Genomic DNA, 15000 nt, shown 5'->3' with positions numbered 1-15000 from the left:
AAACACAGAAAGTGCCTTCCACACTGCAGCCCAGCGCTTTCTCTAACCACTGAGCTACTCAAACCCACTGCCTTCCACACTGCAGCCCAGCGCTTTCTCTAACCACTGAGCTACTCAAACCCACTGCCTTCCACACTGCAGCCCAGCACTCTAACCACTGAGCTACTCAAACCCACTGCCTTCCACACTGCAGCCCAGCGCTTTCTCTAACCACTGAGCTACTCAAACCCACTGCCTTCCACACTGCAGCCCAGCGCTTTCTCTAACCACTGAGCTCTTAGTTTTCAAACCAACTGCCTACCACACTGCAGCCCAGTGCATTCTCTAACCACTGAGCTACTCAAACCCACTGCCTTCAACACTGCAGCCCAGCACTCCAACCACTGAGCTACTCAAACCCACTGCCTTCCACACTGCAGCCCAGCGCTTTCTCTAACCACTGAGCTACTCAAACCCACTGCCTTCCACACTGCAGCCCAGCGCTTTCTCTAACCACTGAGCTACTCAAACCCACTGCCTTCCACACTGCAGCCCAGCGCTTTCTTTCTCTAACCTCTGAGCTCCTCAAACCCACTGCCTTCCACACTGCAGCCCAGCGCTTTCTCTAACCACTGAGCTACTCAAACCCACTGCCTTCCACACTGCAGCCCAGCGCTTTCTCTAACCACTGAGCTCCTCAAACCCACTGCCTTCCACACTGCAGCCCAGCGCTTTCTCTAACCACTGAGCTACTCAAACCCACTGCCTTCCACACTGCAGCCCAGCGCTTTCTCTAACCACTGAGCTACTCAAACCCACTGCCTTCCACACTGCAGCCCAGCGCTTTACTTGCTTGTTTTTTACACATGTTGAGTGATAGCGCTCTCCCCAGTCCTGGCAGTGCCCTTGTTATCTACTGTCATTATAGGACTCTGTTCTGTAATCTGTAGAAAACAGTGTTTAAAAAATTGGGGCCCCTCCCCAGTTTGACTCAGCAGCACTGGCATTGGTCCACAGAGGTGTCAGTCTGTGGTAGACACGTGACTTGGTTCTGGTTTCTGTGCTGTGGTTTCTGTCTTGGTTCAGGGTGACTTTATCAACTGCTTTCAAGACTTAAAGACTTCAGTCATGCCCCTCAACTCTTGTCTGTTGCAGAATTAAGCAGCTGAGCACACTCTGAGACAGAAACCGGTGTGTGGAGAGGGTGGGTGTGTGTGGAGAGGGTGGGGGGGTGTGTGTGTGGAGAGGGTGGGTGTGTGTGTGGAGGGGGGGGGTGTGTGTGTGTGTGAGAGAGGGTGGGTGTGTGTGGAGAGGGTGGGGGGGGTGTGTGTGTGGAGAGCCCCACCACCACACACCCTCTCCCACCCCCCAACACACACACTCTCCCACCCACACACACCCTCTCCACCCCCCCACACATCACACCGCTCCCCCCACCCACACCTACTCCCACCCCCACCCCCCCACACCTCTCCGGAGGGTGGGTGTGTGTGGAGAGGGTGGGGGTGTGGGGGGGGAGGGTGGAGTGTGTGTGGAGAGGGTGGGTGTGTGTGGAGAGGGTGGGTGTGTGTGGAGAGGGTGGGGGGTGTGGAGAGGGTGTGTGGGTGTGGGAGAGGGTGTGTGTGTGTGTGTGAGAGGGTGGGGGTGGTGTGTGTGTGGAGAGGTGTGTGTGTGTGTGTGGAGAGGGTGTGTGGGTGTGTGTGTGTGGAGAGGGTGGGGGTGTGTGTGTGTGTGGGAGAGGGTGGGTGTGTGTGCTGCTCCCCCCCCCACACATTACCTCTCGCCCCCACACACACAGAGGGTGGTGTGTGTGGACAGGGTGGAGGTGAGGGTGGGTGTGTGTGGGTGGGGGGGTGAGTGTGTGGTTGTATTTGTGGAGAGGGTGGTGTGGTGCTCTCCCAGAGGGTGGGGGGGGTGTGTGTGGAGAGGTTGGTTTGTGTGGGAGAGGTGGGTGTTGTGTGGAAGGGGGGGGTGTGTGTGTGTGGAGATGTGTGTGTGTGTGGAGAGGGTGGGGGTGTGTGTGTGGAGAGGGTGGTTTGTTGAGTGAGTGTGTGGGAGAGGGTGGGGGTGTGTGTGTGGGGGAGAGGGGGGGTGCGTGTGGGTGGGTGTGTGTGGAGAGGGTGGGTGTGTGTGTGTGAGGAGAGGGTGTGTGTGTGTGGAGAGGTGTGGGGGGTGTGTGTGTGTGGAGAGGGTGGGTGTGTGTGGAGAGGGTGGGGGTGTGTGTGTGTGTGGAGAGGGTGGGTGTGTGTGTGGAGGGTGGGGGGGTGTGTGTGTGTGTGGACACCTCTCCTTCTGCAGGAGGTGTGTGTGTGGATGAGGTTGTGTCTCCACTCCTCTCTCACCCCTCCCACCCCCCACACCCAGGTGTGTGTGTGTGAGAGGGTGGGTGTGTGTGTGTCTCAAGGGGTGTGTGTGTGTGTGTGTGAGGTGGGTGTGTGTGTGTGAGTGTGGGTGTGTGTGTGTGTGGTGTGTGTGTGTGTGTGAGAGAGAGGGGGGAGTGTGTGGTGTGTGTGAGAGAGGGGGGTGTGAGGAGAGGTGTGTGTGTGTGTGGAGAGGTGAGAGGTGTGGGAGGGACACCCCCGTCACACTCTCTCCCACCACACCCACACTCACACACCCACTGCCACCTCTCCCATGGGGGTGTGTGTGTGTGGAGAGGGTGGGTGTGTGTGGAGAGGGTGGGGGGGTGTGTGTGTGGAGAGGGTGGGTGTGTGTGGAGAGGGTGGGGGGGTGTGTGTGTGGAGAGGGTGGGTGTGTGTGTGTGTGGGGAGGGTGTGTGTGTGTGTGGAGAGGGTGGGTGTGTGTGTGTGTGGAGAGGGTGGGTGTGTCACCTACTCCCACCACCCACAGGTGAGGGTGGGAGGGGGTGTGTGTGTGTGAGTGTGGTGTGTGGGTGTGTGTGGAGAGGGTGGGGGGGTGTGTGTGTGGAGAGGGTGGGTGTGTGTGTGGAGAGGGGGGGGGGTGTGTGTGTGAGAGAGAGGTGTGTGTGTGTGTAGAGGGTGGGTGGGGTGTGTGTGTGGAGAGGGTGGTGTGTGTGTGGAGAGGGTGGGGGGGTGTGTGTGTGTGAGAGGGTGGGTGTGTGTGGAGAGGGTGGGGGGGTGTGTGTGTGGAGAGGGTGGTGTGTGTGTGGAGAGGGTGGGGGTGGGTGTGTGTGTGAGAGGGTGGGGGGTGCCCCCACACACGCTGACTCTCACCTGTGCCCCCACACACCTACCCCCATGTGGGTTTTTGTGGACACCTGGGGTGTGTGTGTGTGGAGAGGGGGGGGTGGGGGTGTTTGTGGTGCCCAGGACACACCCTCTGCCCCACTCCACACACGCACACCCCCCCCCACACCACACACCTCAGGGGGGGGGGTTTGGGGGGGGGGGGGGGTGTGTGTGTGGAGAGGGGGGGGTGGGGGGAGGGGGGGGTGTGTGGAGAGGGTGGGTGTGTGTGGAGAGGGTGTGTGTGTGTGTGTGAGAGAGTGGGGGTGTGTGTGGAGAGGGGGGCCAAACACGTGTGGAGTGGTTCCCGTTCCACACACACACCCTCTCCCACCCCGCCACCTCACACACACCTCTCCTGTGTGTGGAGAGGGTGGGTGTGTGTGGAGAGGGTGGGGGGGTGTGTGTGTGGAGAGGGTGGGTGTGTGTGGAGAGGGTGGGGGGGTGTGTGTGTGGAGAGGGTGGGTGTGTGTGGAGAGGGTGGGTGGGTGTGTGTGTGGAGAGGGTGGGTGTGTGTGCACACCTCTCCCCCCACACACAAGGACTTCCCCCCCCCCAAACACACCTCTCCCAGCCCCCGCCGAACCACACCACGGGTGTCTCCCACACACCAGCACCTCACCCTCCCCCCCACACACCTCCCCCCACAAACACACTTGTGTGGAGAGGGTGGGGGGGTGTGTGTGTGGAGAGGGTGGGTGTGTGTGTGGAGGGTGTGTGTGTGGAGGGGGAGGGTTATTTTTTTGGTTTGTTTTATATAAGGAACTGAAAGCGCTGTTTACTGTCTAACAAGCTGCTTCTGTTTTTAATTCATTTGTTTTATTTAACATTTAAAACAATACAAGAAAGTAAGATTTAAATCAGTTACAGGATTTAGTTCAACGGCTTGAACTTTTTCAGAGCAAAAAAAAAGTCCCCACTAATGAGAAGGCTGGTGAGGGAATGTGGAGTTAATATAGACCTCTATATAGCTCTGCAGTGTGGAGAGTGGAGATCTCTTTGCTATAGACCTCTATACAGCTCTGCAGTGTTGAGTGGAGTTCTCTTTGCTATAGACCTCTATACAGCTCTGCAGTGTGGAGAGTGGAGATCTCTTTGCTATAGACCTCTATATAGCTCTGCAGTGTTGAGAGTGGAGTTATCTTTCCTATAGACCTCTATACAGCTCTGCAGTGTTGAGAGTGGAGTTCTCTTTCCTATAGACCTCTATACAGCTCTGCAGTGTTGAGAGTGGAGTTCTCTTTCCTATAGACCTCTATAGCGCTCTGCAGTGTTGAGAGTGGATTTGAGAAAGCTATAGACCTCTATACAGCTCTGCAGTGTTGAGAGTGGAGTTCTCTTTCCTATAGACCTCTGTACAGCTCTGCAGTGTTGAGAGTGGAGTTCTCTTTGCTATAGACCTCTATACAGCTCTGCAGTGTTGAGAGTGGAGTTCTCTTTGCTATAGACCTCTATACAGCTCTGCAGTGTGGAGAGTGGAGTTCTCTTTGCTATAGACCTCTATACAGCTCTGCAGTGTTGAGAGTTGAGTTCTCTTTGCTATAGACCTCTATATAGCTCTGCAGTGTTAAGAGTGGAGTTATCTTTCCTATAGACCTCTATACAGCTCTGCAGTGTGGAGAGTGGAGTTCTCTTTCCTATAGACCTCTATACAGCTCTGCAGTGTTGAGAGTGGAGTTCTCTTTCCTATAGACCTCTATACAGCTCTGCAGTGTTGAGAGTGGAGTTCTCTTTCCTATAGACCTCTATACAGCTCTGCAGTGTGGAGAGTGGAGATCTCTTTCCTATAGACCTCTATACAGCTCTGCAGTGTTGAGAGTGGAGTTCTCTTTCCTATAGACCTCTATACAGCTCTGCAGTGTTGAGAGTGGAGTTCTCTTTCCTATAGACCTCTATACAGCTCTGCAGTGTTGAGAGTGGAGTTCTCTTTCCTATAGACCTCTATACAGCTCTGCAGTGTGGAGAGTGGAGATCTCTTTGCTATAGACCTCTATACAGCTCTGCAGTGTTGAGAGTGGAGTTCTCTTTGCTATAGACCTCTATACAGCTCTGCAGTGTGGAGAGTGGAGATCTCTTTGCTATAGACCTCTATACAGCTCTGCAGTGTTGAGAGTGGAGTTCTCTTTGCTATAGACCTCTATACAGCTCTGCAGTGTGGAGAGTGGAGTTCTCTTTCCTATAGACTTCTATACAGCTCTGCAGTGTTGAGAGTGGAGTTCTCTTTCCTATAGACTTCTATACAGCTCTGCAGTGCTGAGAGTTGAGTTCTCTTTGCTATAGACCTCAGTGGATTCCTCCTGTGTTGTCTGGACCTCCTTCCTGTCCAAGGCAGCCCCCTTTACACTGCCCACCAATCAGGGGGCTCCGTCTCTTCTCTGAGAACCTGTGGATAGGAAGAGGAAGTCAGCCAGATAGGCCAGTGCAGGCACTGTGGGTGTGAACAGGACCCACCAATGAGGGCTCACCTTCTGTGACATGTGACCAGCAGGGAGATCAGTACGGCACTGCCAATCACGGTGATCACTGCGGTAATGATGAACCACTTCCAGTGCCCTGGCCCAGGTGAAGACACTCTGACGATGAGAGAGAGAGAGAGAGAGAGAGAGAGAGAGAGAGAGAGAGAGAGAGAGAGAGAGAGAGAGAGAGAGAGAGAGTAGTTTTTCTTTAGAGGACATCACTTCTATGTACTTCCTCTGCGTGACTCGTGTGTGATGATGTCACAGTGACTACCGTGGCAGATGGGCGTTGGCTGACTCCACTCCCCTCGCTCGGGATCGCAGGTCACAGACGGCAGCCCCTCTAGGCGGTAGCCGGGATGACACTCGAAGAACACGGAGCGCCCACAACGAACAGAGAAGGAATGATCGACACGGGGGAGCGCACCACACTGCAGGTCTGAGAGAGGAGAGTGAGGAGAGAGAGTGATCGACACGGGGGAGCACACCACACTGCAGGTCTGAGAGAGGAGAGTGAGGAGAGAGACAGTGAGGAGAGAGAGTGATCGACACGGGGGAGCGCACCACACTGCAGGTCTGAGAGAGGAGAGTGAGGAGAGAGAGTGAGCGACACGGGGGAGCGCACCACACTGCAGGTCTGAGAGAGGAGAGTGAGGAGAGAGAGTGATCGACACAGGGGAGCGCACCACACTGCAGGTCTGAGAGAGGAGAGTGAGGAGAGAGACAGTGAGGAGAGAGAGTGATCGACACGGGGGAGCGCACCACACTGCAGGTCTGAGAGAGGAGAGTGAGGAGAGAGAGTGATCGACACGGGGGAGCGCACCACACTGCAGGTCTGAGAGAGGAGAGTGAGGAGAGAGACAGTGAGGAGAGAGAGTGATCGACACGGGGGAGCGCACCACACTGCAGGTCTGAGAGAGGAGAGTGAGGAGAGAGAGTGATCGACACGGGGGAGTGCACCACACTGCAGGTCTGAGAGAGGAGAGTGAGGAGAGAGACAGTGAGGAGAGAGAGTGATAGACACGGGGGAGCACACCACACTGCAGGTCTGAGAGAGGAGAGTGAGGAGAGAGAGTGATCGACACGGGGGAGCGCACCACACTGCAGGTCTGAGAGAGGAGAGTGAGGAGAGAGAGTGATCGACACGGGGGAGCGCACCACACTGCAGGTCTGAGAGAGGAGAGTGAGGAGAGAGACAGAGTGAGGAGAGAGAGTGATCGACACGGGGGAGCGCACCACACTGCAGGTCTGAGAGAGGAGAGTGAGGAGAGAGACAGTGAGGAGAGAGAGTGATCGACACGGGGGAGCGCACCACACTGCAGGTCTGAGAGAGGAGAGTGAGGAGAGAGAGTGATCGACACGGGGGAGCGCACCACACTGCAGGTCTGAGAGAGGAGAGTGAGGAGAGAGACAGTGAGGAGAGAGAGTGATCGACACAGGGGAGCGCACCACACTGCAGGTCTGAGAGAGGAGATTGAGGTGAGTGGTGTGGGGTGGGGAGAGGGGCGTGCACCACACTGCAGGTCTGAGAGAGGAGAGTGAGAGGAGTGGTGTGGGGTAGGGAGAGGGGAGTGCACCACACTGCAGGTCTGAGAGAGAGGAGAGTGAGGGGAGTGGTGTGGGGTGGGGAGAGGGGACTGGTTTAGGGTACCGCGTGTCTCCTCCTTCCAGGCTGACAGGTGGAGTCGAGGGATGGCCGCACTGTCACATGACAGGAAGTCCTGTGGGTACTGGTTCCTGATGAAGACGTCACGGGGAAGGCGCTGGATTCTCGTGTTGTCACAGATGATGCGTGACAGAGACACCCTGCGGAGCTCCGAACGCTGAGCAGCTGAGAACACGCCCTCCCTCTCCCACCAGAACCTGTAGGCAGAAGCGAAACCAGAGCTGGAACCAATCTCGGGGATGAACACTGACCTGGACTGACCCTCCTCCCCTCTGTACCCCCTCACCTGTCTCCTCTACACTGACCAGGACTGACCCTCCTCCTCTCTGTACACCCTCACCTGTCTCCTCTACACTGACCAGGACTGACCCTCCTCCTCTCTGTATCCCCTCACCTGTCTCCTCTACACTGACCAGGACTGACCCTCCTCCTCTCTGTACCCCCTCACCTGTCTCCTCTACACTGACCAGGACTGACCCTCCTCCTCTCTGTACCCCCTCACCTGTCTCCTCTGCACTGACCAGGACTGGCCCTCCTCCTCTCTGTACACCCTCACCTGTCTCCTCTACACTGACCAGGACTGACCCTCCTCCTCTCTGTACCCCCTCACCTGTCTCCTCTACACTGACCAGGACTGACCCTCCTCCTCTCTGTACCCCCTCACCTGTCTCCTCTGCACTGACCAGGACTGACCCTCCTCCTCTCTGTACCCCCTCACCTGTCTCCTCTACACTGACCAGGACTGACCCTCCTCCTCTCTGTACCCTCTCACCTGTCTCCTCTGCACTGACCAGGACTGACCCTCCTCCTCTCTGTACCCCCTCACCTGTCTCCTCTACACTGACCAGGACTGACCCTCCTCCTCTCTGTACCCCCTCACCTGTCTCCTCTGCACTGACCAGGACTGACCCTCCTCCTCTCTGTACCCCCTCACCTGTCTCCTCTACACTGACCAGGACTGACCCTCCTCCTCTCTGTACCCCCTCACCTGTCTCCTCTGCACTGACCAGGACTGGCCCTCCTCCTCTCTGTATACCCTCACCTGTCTCCTCTACACTAACCAGGACTGACCCTCCTCCTCTCTGTACCCCCTCACCTGTCTCCTCTACACTGACCAGGACTGACCCTCCTCCTCTCTGTACCCCCTCACCTGTCTCCTCTGCACTGACCAGGACTGACCCTCCTCCTCTCTGTACCCCCTCACCTGTCTCCTCTACACTGACCAGGACTGACCCTCCTCCTCTCTGTACCCCCTCACCTGTCTCCTCTACACTGACCAGGACTGACCCTCCTCCTCTCTGTACCCCCTCACCTGTCTCCTCTGCACTGACCAGGACTGACCCTCCTCCTCTCTGTACCCCCTCACCTGTCTCCTCTGCACTGACCAGGACTGACCCTCCTCCTCTCTGTACCCCCTCACCTGTCTCCTCTACACTAACCAGGACTGACCCTCCTCCTCTCTGTACCCCCTCACCTGTCTCCTCTGCACTGACCAGGACTGACCCTCCTCCTCTCTGTACCCCCTCACCTGTCTCCTCTGCACTGACCAGGACTGACCCTCCTCCTCTCTGTACCCATCACCTGTCTCCTCTGCACTGACCAGGACTGACCCTCCTCCTCTCTGTACCCCCTCACCTGTCTCCTCTGCACTGACCAGGACTGACCCTCCTCCTCTCTGTACCCCCTCACCTGTCTCCTCTACACTGACCAGGACTGACCCTCCTCCTCTCTGTACCCCCTCACCTGTCTCCTCTGCACTGACCAGGACTGACCCTCCTCCTCTCTGTACCCCCTCACCTGTCTCCTCTGCACTGACCAGGACTGACCCTCCTCCTCTCTGTACCCCCTCACCTGTCTCCTCTGCACTGACCAGGACTGACCCTCCTCCTCTCTGTACCCCCTCACCTGTCTCCTCTGCACTGACCAGGACTGACCCTCCTCCTCTCTGTACCCCTCACCTGTCTCCTCTGCACTGACCAGGACTGACCCTCCTCCTCTCTGTACCCCCTCACCTGTCTCCTCTGCACTGACCAGGACTGACCCTCCTCCTCTCTGTACCCCCTCACCTGTCTCCTCTGCACTGAACAGGACTGACCCTCCTCCTCTCTGTACCCCCTCACCTGTCTCCGCTGCACTGACCAGGACTGACCCTCCTCCTCTCTGTACCCCCTCACCTGTCTCCTCTGCACTGACCAGGACTGACCCTCCTCCTCTCCGTACCCCCTCACCTGTCTCCTCTGCACTGACCAGGACTGACCCTCCTCCTCTCCGTACCCCTCACCTGTCTCCTCTGCACTGACCAGGACTGACCCTCCTCCTCTCCGTACCCCCTCACCTGTCTCCTCTGCACTGACCAGGACTGACCCTCCTCTCTGTACCCCTCACCTGTCTCCTCTGCACTGACCAGGACTGACCCTCCTCCTCTCTGTACCTCCTCACCTGTCTCCGTCACGTAGCTCCCTGAACTGCCTCCCCAGCAGGCAGGCGAGCAGAGCCCCCACCCGCGCCCCCCGCAGTAGGGGCTCCGAGATGGCTCCTATCCACACGTCAATGTTTTCGGGGGTCCCGTAGAGAGCAGAGAGCTTCTCCGCCAGGGAGGGGCTGCTCAGCACGGACCCCAGCTCCGAGACATTGCGAGGGGCCGACAGACCGCACAGCCGGCGCCAGGCATTGTACCCTGGCAGACAGGGGGGGGCTTAACACACACTTTAAAATAATATGGGATTCAAAATAAATTCTCTCTCCTCTGCTCTCTCTCCTCTCTCTCCTGCCCTCTCTCCTCCCCTCAATCCTCCCCTCCTCCTGCCCTCTCCTCACCTGGCAGCCCATGGTCCCGGCCCCTCTGCAGATTGAGGGAGGCAAGATCGAGGGACAGCGCCCCCTGGGCCTGGAACAGCCTCTCTGTCAGCTCCTCTGGCATCATCTGGGTCTGAGTCTGCAGCTTGGCCGGGTTCAGAACCAGCCCTCGGATCAGCGGGTCCACTCCTCCTGGAAACCAGGAGCGGAGAGGAACCAGTTATCCCAATTAGGCCATTAATCCAGGTAACCGCAGTTATCCCAGCACTGGTAGCTAAGCCCCACCTACCCTCGTGCACCAGCCTCCAGGACGAGAAGAATGATTGGTGGAGCTGGATGTTGGGGTGGGCGGGGCTCTGCGAGTAGTTCTGGTCCAATCGGAAAAGCTGTGGTTGGATGGTGACGTGAGCGAACCGGAAGGCGGCAGTGGCGAACACGTTGGCAATGCGTGGGTCAGCGAGGGGGCGGTACCCAGTGTAGGGGGGGAGGAGCTTAGGGGAGGAGTCAGGGCCCAGGATACGAGGGAGGTAATCTCTCCACGTCAGCACCTGAGGGAGAGAGAGAGAGGATTGTTTAATGAAGGTAGAGGAGGGGGGAGGTGAGAGAAGGAAGAGGAGAGGGGAGGGGGGAGGAAGGAGAGGGGACTCCCCGTCTCTGACCTGGTGCACAGCTCCCAGCAGTTTGCGGGTCTCCTGGTAGATGGTCTCTCCGCTCCAGTGGGGGTTCACCTTCCCCAGCTCCAGAGCCAGCCGGTTGTGCTCCCTGAGGAACAGGGTGTGGAGAGCCTGCATTCCCAAGTGCTCATTTGCACGGGAATCACCTGAGAGGAGAGGGAAGGAGGAGAGACAGAGAAGAGGAGAGTGAGAATGGAAGAAAGAACAAAGAGTGAGGGGTAGAGGGGGTGTGAGGGGTAGAGAGTGAGGGGTAGAAGGGAGTGAGGTGTAGATAGTGAGGGGTAGAGAGTGAGGGGTAGAAGGGGGGGTGAGGGGTAGATAGTGAGGGGTAGAGGGGGTGTGAGGGGTAGAGAGTGAGGGGTAGAGGGGGTGTGAGGTAGAGAGTGAGGGGTAGAAGGGGTAGTGAGTGAATGGTAGAGAGGGGGTGTAAAGGGTAAAGAGGGGGTGTGAGGTAGAGAGTGAGGGGTAGAAGGGAGTGAGGTGTAGATAGTGAGGGGTAGAGAGTGAGGGGTAGAGGGGGTGTGAGGGGTAGAGAGTGAGGGGTAGAAGGGGGGGTGAGGTGTAGATAGTGAGGGGTAGAGAGTGAGGGGTAGAGGGGGTGTGAGGGGTAGAGAGTGAGGGGTAGAAGGGGGGGTGAGGTGTAGATAGTGAGGGGTAGAGGGTGGTGTGAGGGGTAGAGAGTGAGGGGTAGAGAAGGGGGTGTGAGGGGTAGAGGAGGTGTGAAGGGTAGAGAGTGAGGGGTAGAGGGGGTGTGAGGGGGTGTGAGGGGGTGTGAGGGGTAGAGTGAAGGGGGTGTGAAGGGTGTAGAGGGGGTGTGAGGGGTAGAGTGAAGGGGGTGTGAAGGGTGTAGAGGGGTAGAGAGTGAGGGGTAGAGTGAAGGGGGTGTGAAGGGTGTAGAGGGGGTGTGAGGGGTAGAGAGTGAGGGGGTGTGAGGGGTAGAGTGAAGGGGGTGTGAAGGGTGTAGAGGGGGTGTGAGGGGTAGAGAGTGAGGGGTAGAGGGGTAGAGTGAAGGGGGTGTGAAGGGTGTAGAGGGGGTGTGAGGGGTAGAGAGTGAGGGGGTAGAGAGTGAGGGGTAGAGTGAAGGGGGTGTGAAGGGTGTAGAGGGGGTGTGAGGGGTAGAGTGAAGGGGGTGTGAAGGGTGTAGAGGGGGTGTGAGGGGTAGAGAGTGAGGGGGTGTGAGGGGTAGAGTGAAGGGGGTGTGAAGGGTGTAGAGCCCCCACCTCCCCAATCGGTGCGGGGGATGTGTAGCGGGGTCGCTTGCCGGGGGGTGTGCCTGTTGTCTCCGCACTCCCAGTGTGTGGGTCGCGTGCCGGGTGTTGTCTCCCCAGGGGGTGTGTAGAGTGTAGAGGGGGTGTGAGGGGTAGAGAGTGAGGGGGTGTGAGGGGTAGAGTGAAGGGGGTGTGAAGGGTGTAGAGGGGGTGTGAGGGGTAGAGTGAAGGGGGTGTGAAGGGTGTAGGGACGAGAGCATTGACTCTGTTACCTGCTTTGAAGCAGGAGGTGGTGTTGCTGGCTGGCTCATCAGCACTGTGGTTGCGAGGCCGGCTGCAGGGGTCCTGGTGGCCGCTCTGCAGGTAGGGCAAGTAGGCGAGGCCCTGGTCCGAGGCGTGCTGGTTGACGGCGAGTAGGCCACGCTGGGAGGACTGGTTTCGCAGGGCCATGGCGAGGGGTGCAGAGCTCCCGTACACAACACTGGCGTCCACGAATGAGCTGATGCTGTTGAGCTGCTCCCTTGGGCCCAGCCGACCGGACAGGAGTCCGGCCAGACCCGACTGACCCTCCCCGCTGCCGACACACGCAGGGGCTGAGCGGAAAAATGGCATGCATTCCACCTCCCCACAGGAGCGAGGGTCATCCACAGGGATCTGGAGTGGAGAGGAGAGGAGAGTAGAGAGGAGAGGAGAGTAGAGAGGAGAGTAGGGTCATCCACAGTTATCTGGAGAGGAGAGTAGAGTAGAGAGGAGAGAGGAGAGAGGAGAGAGGGTCATTCCCAGGGATCTGTAGAGGAGGGGAGAAAGGGGTGCAGGTGCTATACCTGTATTGGGAAGCAGGGGCTGCGCTGGGTGCAGGATCGAGAGCAGTCAGCCCCGCTGTGGAAGGCCGCAGTACTGGCACTCTGCGGGGTCAGGTCGAGGTCATGATCGATCCATTGGCCCCACTCCACCAGCATGTGGGAGTAGCTCTCGTCCAAAGAGATGTTTTCGTTCCGTGTGTACAGCACCTCGTGAGACACGCGGCGCACCTGCCAGTCAAACACAGGATGTCACCAAGAAACCCTCACTCTGTGTGTGTGTGTGGGGGGTTGTGGTTGTGGTTTTGTGTGTATTTGTGTAGCTGTCTAATTGTGTGCAGTTGATTGTGGTTATATGTGTTGTTATGTGTGTGTGTGTGTGTGTGTGTGTTGTGTGTGTGTGTGGCGTGCGTGCGTGCGTGTGTGTGTGTGTTGTGTATGTGTGTGTGTGTATGTTTTTGTGTGTGTGTGTGTATGTGTGTGGTGTTTGATGTGTGTGTGTGAGAGAGAGATTGTTGTATGTGTTTGGTTGTGTGTGTGGGGTTGTTGGTGGGTTTGTTAGTGTGTGTAGTTGGTCTGGTTTTGTGCCGTTGCACTTGGTTGTGTTGTGTGTGTTATGTTGGTGTTGGGTGGATGTGTGTGTGTACGGTGGTGTGTTGTACTGTGGGGTGTGTTGTGTGGTTGTCGGGGTGTGGTTTTGTGTGTATGTGTGTCGTTGTCTGGTTGTGTGCAGTTGACTGTGGGTGTGTGTGTTGTTATGTGTGTGTGTGTATGTGTGTGTGTGTGTGTGTGTCTGTGTGGTTGTGTGTGGGGTTGTGGTTGTGGTTTTGTGTGTATGTGTGTTTGTTGTCTGTGTTGTGTGTGTGTGTGATGTGTGTGTGTGGTGTGTGTGTGGCCAGTGTGTTTCTCAGTGTGTTGGTGGTTCTGTACCGGTGGCAGGGTGAAGCCGTGATGCAGTCTCTCGGAGTTCCAGCCGCGCGGCAGAGAGAATCCGTCATCGTACTCCGCAGGCAGCCAGCGCACGTAGGGCGTGTTCGAGGCACCCCACAGAGGGAACTTCCTGGCAGGGGGAGAGGGGAGCGCTTACACACTCACGGCATCACTGGATAATCAAACACCAAGTTCATTACACACCCACGCTTGCACATCGGCTGTTAATTCTTTCAACATCGCACTCTCCCTCCGCCCCTCCTCCCTCCCCTCCAACCCATCTTCCCTCTCCCTCTCCCCCTCTCTTCTCCCTGCCTCCTCTCCCTCGCTACACCCTCCCTCTCCTTTCCCTCTCCTTCTCCCTCCTCTCTCTCTCGTCTCTCTCGTCTCATCCCTCCTCTCTCCTCTCCTATCTCTCGTTCTCATCCTCCTCGCCTCCCTCTCCCTTTTTTTTCCCCTTTTGTTTTTTTTTTTTTTTTTTTTTTTTTTTTTTTTTTGTTTTTTTCTTTTTTTTTTATTTTTGTTTTTCCCTTTTTCTTTTTAGTTTTTCCTTTTTTTTTGGGGGGGGGGGGGGGGGCTCTCCCCTCTCGCCCTCTCTCCTCTCCTCCTCCTCTCTCGCCCCTCTCTCTCTCCTCTCCCCCCCTCTCTCTCTCTTCCTCTTTCTCTCCCTCTCTCTTCTTTCTCCCCTTCTCTCCCCCTCTCTCCCCCTCTCTCCCCCCCCCCCCTCTCTCCCTCTCCCCCCCCCCCCTCCCCCCCCCCTTTCCCCAGCTAGAGAGAAGAATGAGAAGAGGGATCCTCCCCTTTCTCTCTCTTCTCTCTCTCTCTCTCTCTCTCTCTCTCCCCCCCCTCTCTCTCTCTCTCTCCCCCTCCTCCTCCTCTCTCTCTCTCTCGGTCTTTCTCCTCCCTCTCTCTCCCTCTTTGGACGAAGTTCTCTCCCCTAAGCTCTCCTCCTCCTTGCTCTCTCTCTCTCTCTCCGTCTTTCTCTCCCTCTCCCCTCTAAGAAGAATCTCTCCTCTCTTTCTCTCCCTCTCTCTCTCTTTCTCTCTCTCTCTCTCCCCCCTCCCTCCCTCTCTCCCCCTCTCTCTCGCTCTCTCTCTCCCCCTCTCTCTCTCTCTCCTCTCTCTCTCCTCTTCTCTCTTTCTCCTCTCCTCTCTCTCTCTCTCTCTCTCCCCGCTCCCCTTCTCTCCCCCTCTCTCCCCCTCTTCTCTCTCTCTTTCTCTTCTCTCTCTCTCTCTCTTCTCTCTTCTCTCTCTCCCCTCTCTCTCTATCTCTCTCTCTTTCTCTT

The 15000-nt window shown here is 57.2% G+C and overlaps 1 protein-coding gene across 1 annotated transcript in view; it reads right to left on the bottom strand.

Moving 5' to 3' along the window:
- Positions 1-5468: 5468 nt before the first annotated feature.
- The window catches only part of epx (eosinophil peroxidase), a 10875-nt gene continuing 1343 nt past the window's right edge, over positions 5469-15000 (bottom strand). The window contains exons 4-15 of the mRNA XM_041219228.1: positions 13716-13845; positions 12810-13016; positions 12258-12639; positions 10763-10923; positions 10393-10651; positions 10125-10295; positions 9747-9984; positions 6805-7504; positions 6206-6278; positions 5916-6080; positions 5651-5738; positions 5469-5568 (exon numbers count right to left, since the gene is read on the bottom strand). Of these exons, the coding sequence (XP_041075162.1) occupies positions 5469-5568; positions 5651-5738; positions 5916-6080; positions 6206-6278; positions 6805-7504; positions 9747-9984; positions 10125-10295; positions 10393-10651; positions 10763-10923; positions 12258-12639; positions 12810-13016; positions 13716-13845 (2674 nt within the window). The remainder of the gene's footprint in view (positions 5569-5650; positions 5739-5915; positions 6081-6205; positions 6279-6804; positions 7505-9746; positions 9985-10124; positions 10296-10392; positions 10652-10762; positions 10924-12257; positions 12640-12809; positions 13017-13715; positions 13846-15000) is intronic.

Source organism: Polyodon spathula, chromosome 19 (assembly GCF_017654505.1).
Source record: "Polyodon spathula isolate WHYD16114869_AA chromosome 19, ASM1765450v1, whole genome shotgun sequence".
Classification (NCBI taxonomy): domain Eukaryota; kingdom Metazoa; phylum Chordata; class Actinopteri; order Acipenseriformes; family Polyodontidae; genus Polyodon; species Polyodon spathula.
The sequence above is the reverse complement of the archived record's forward strand: the minus strand, read 5'-3'. Positions and strand labels throughout refer to the sequence as shown.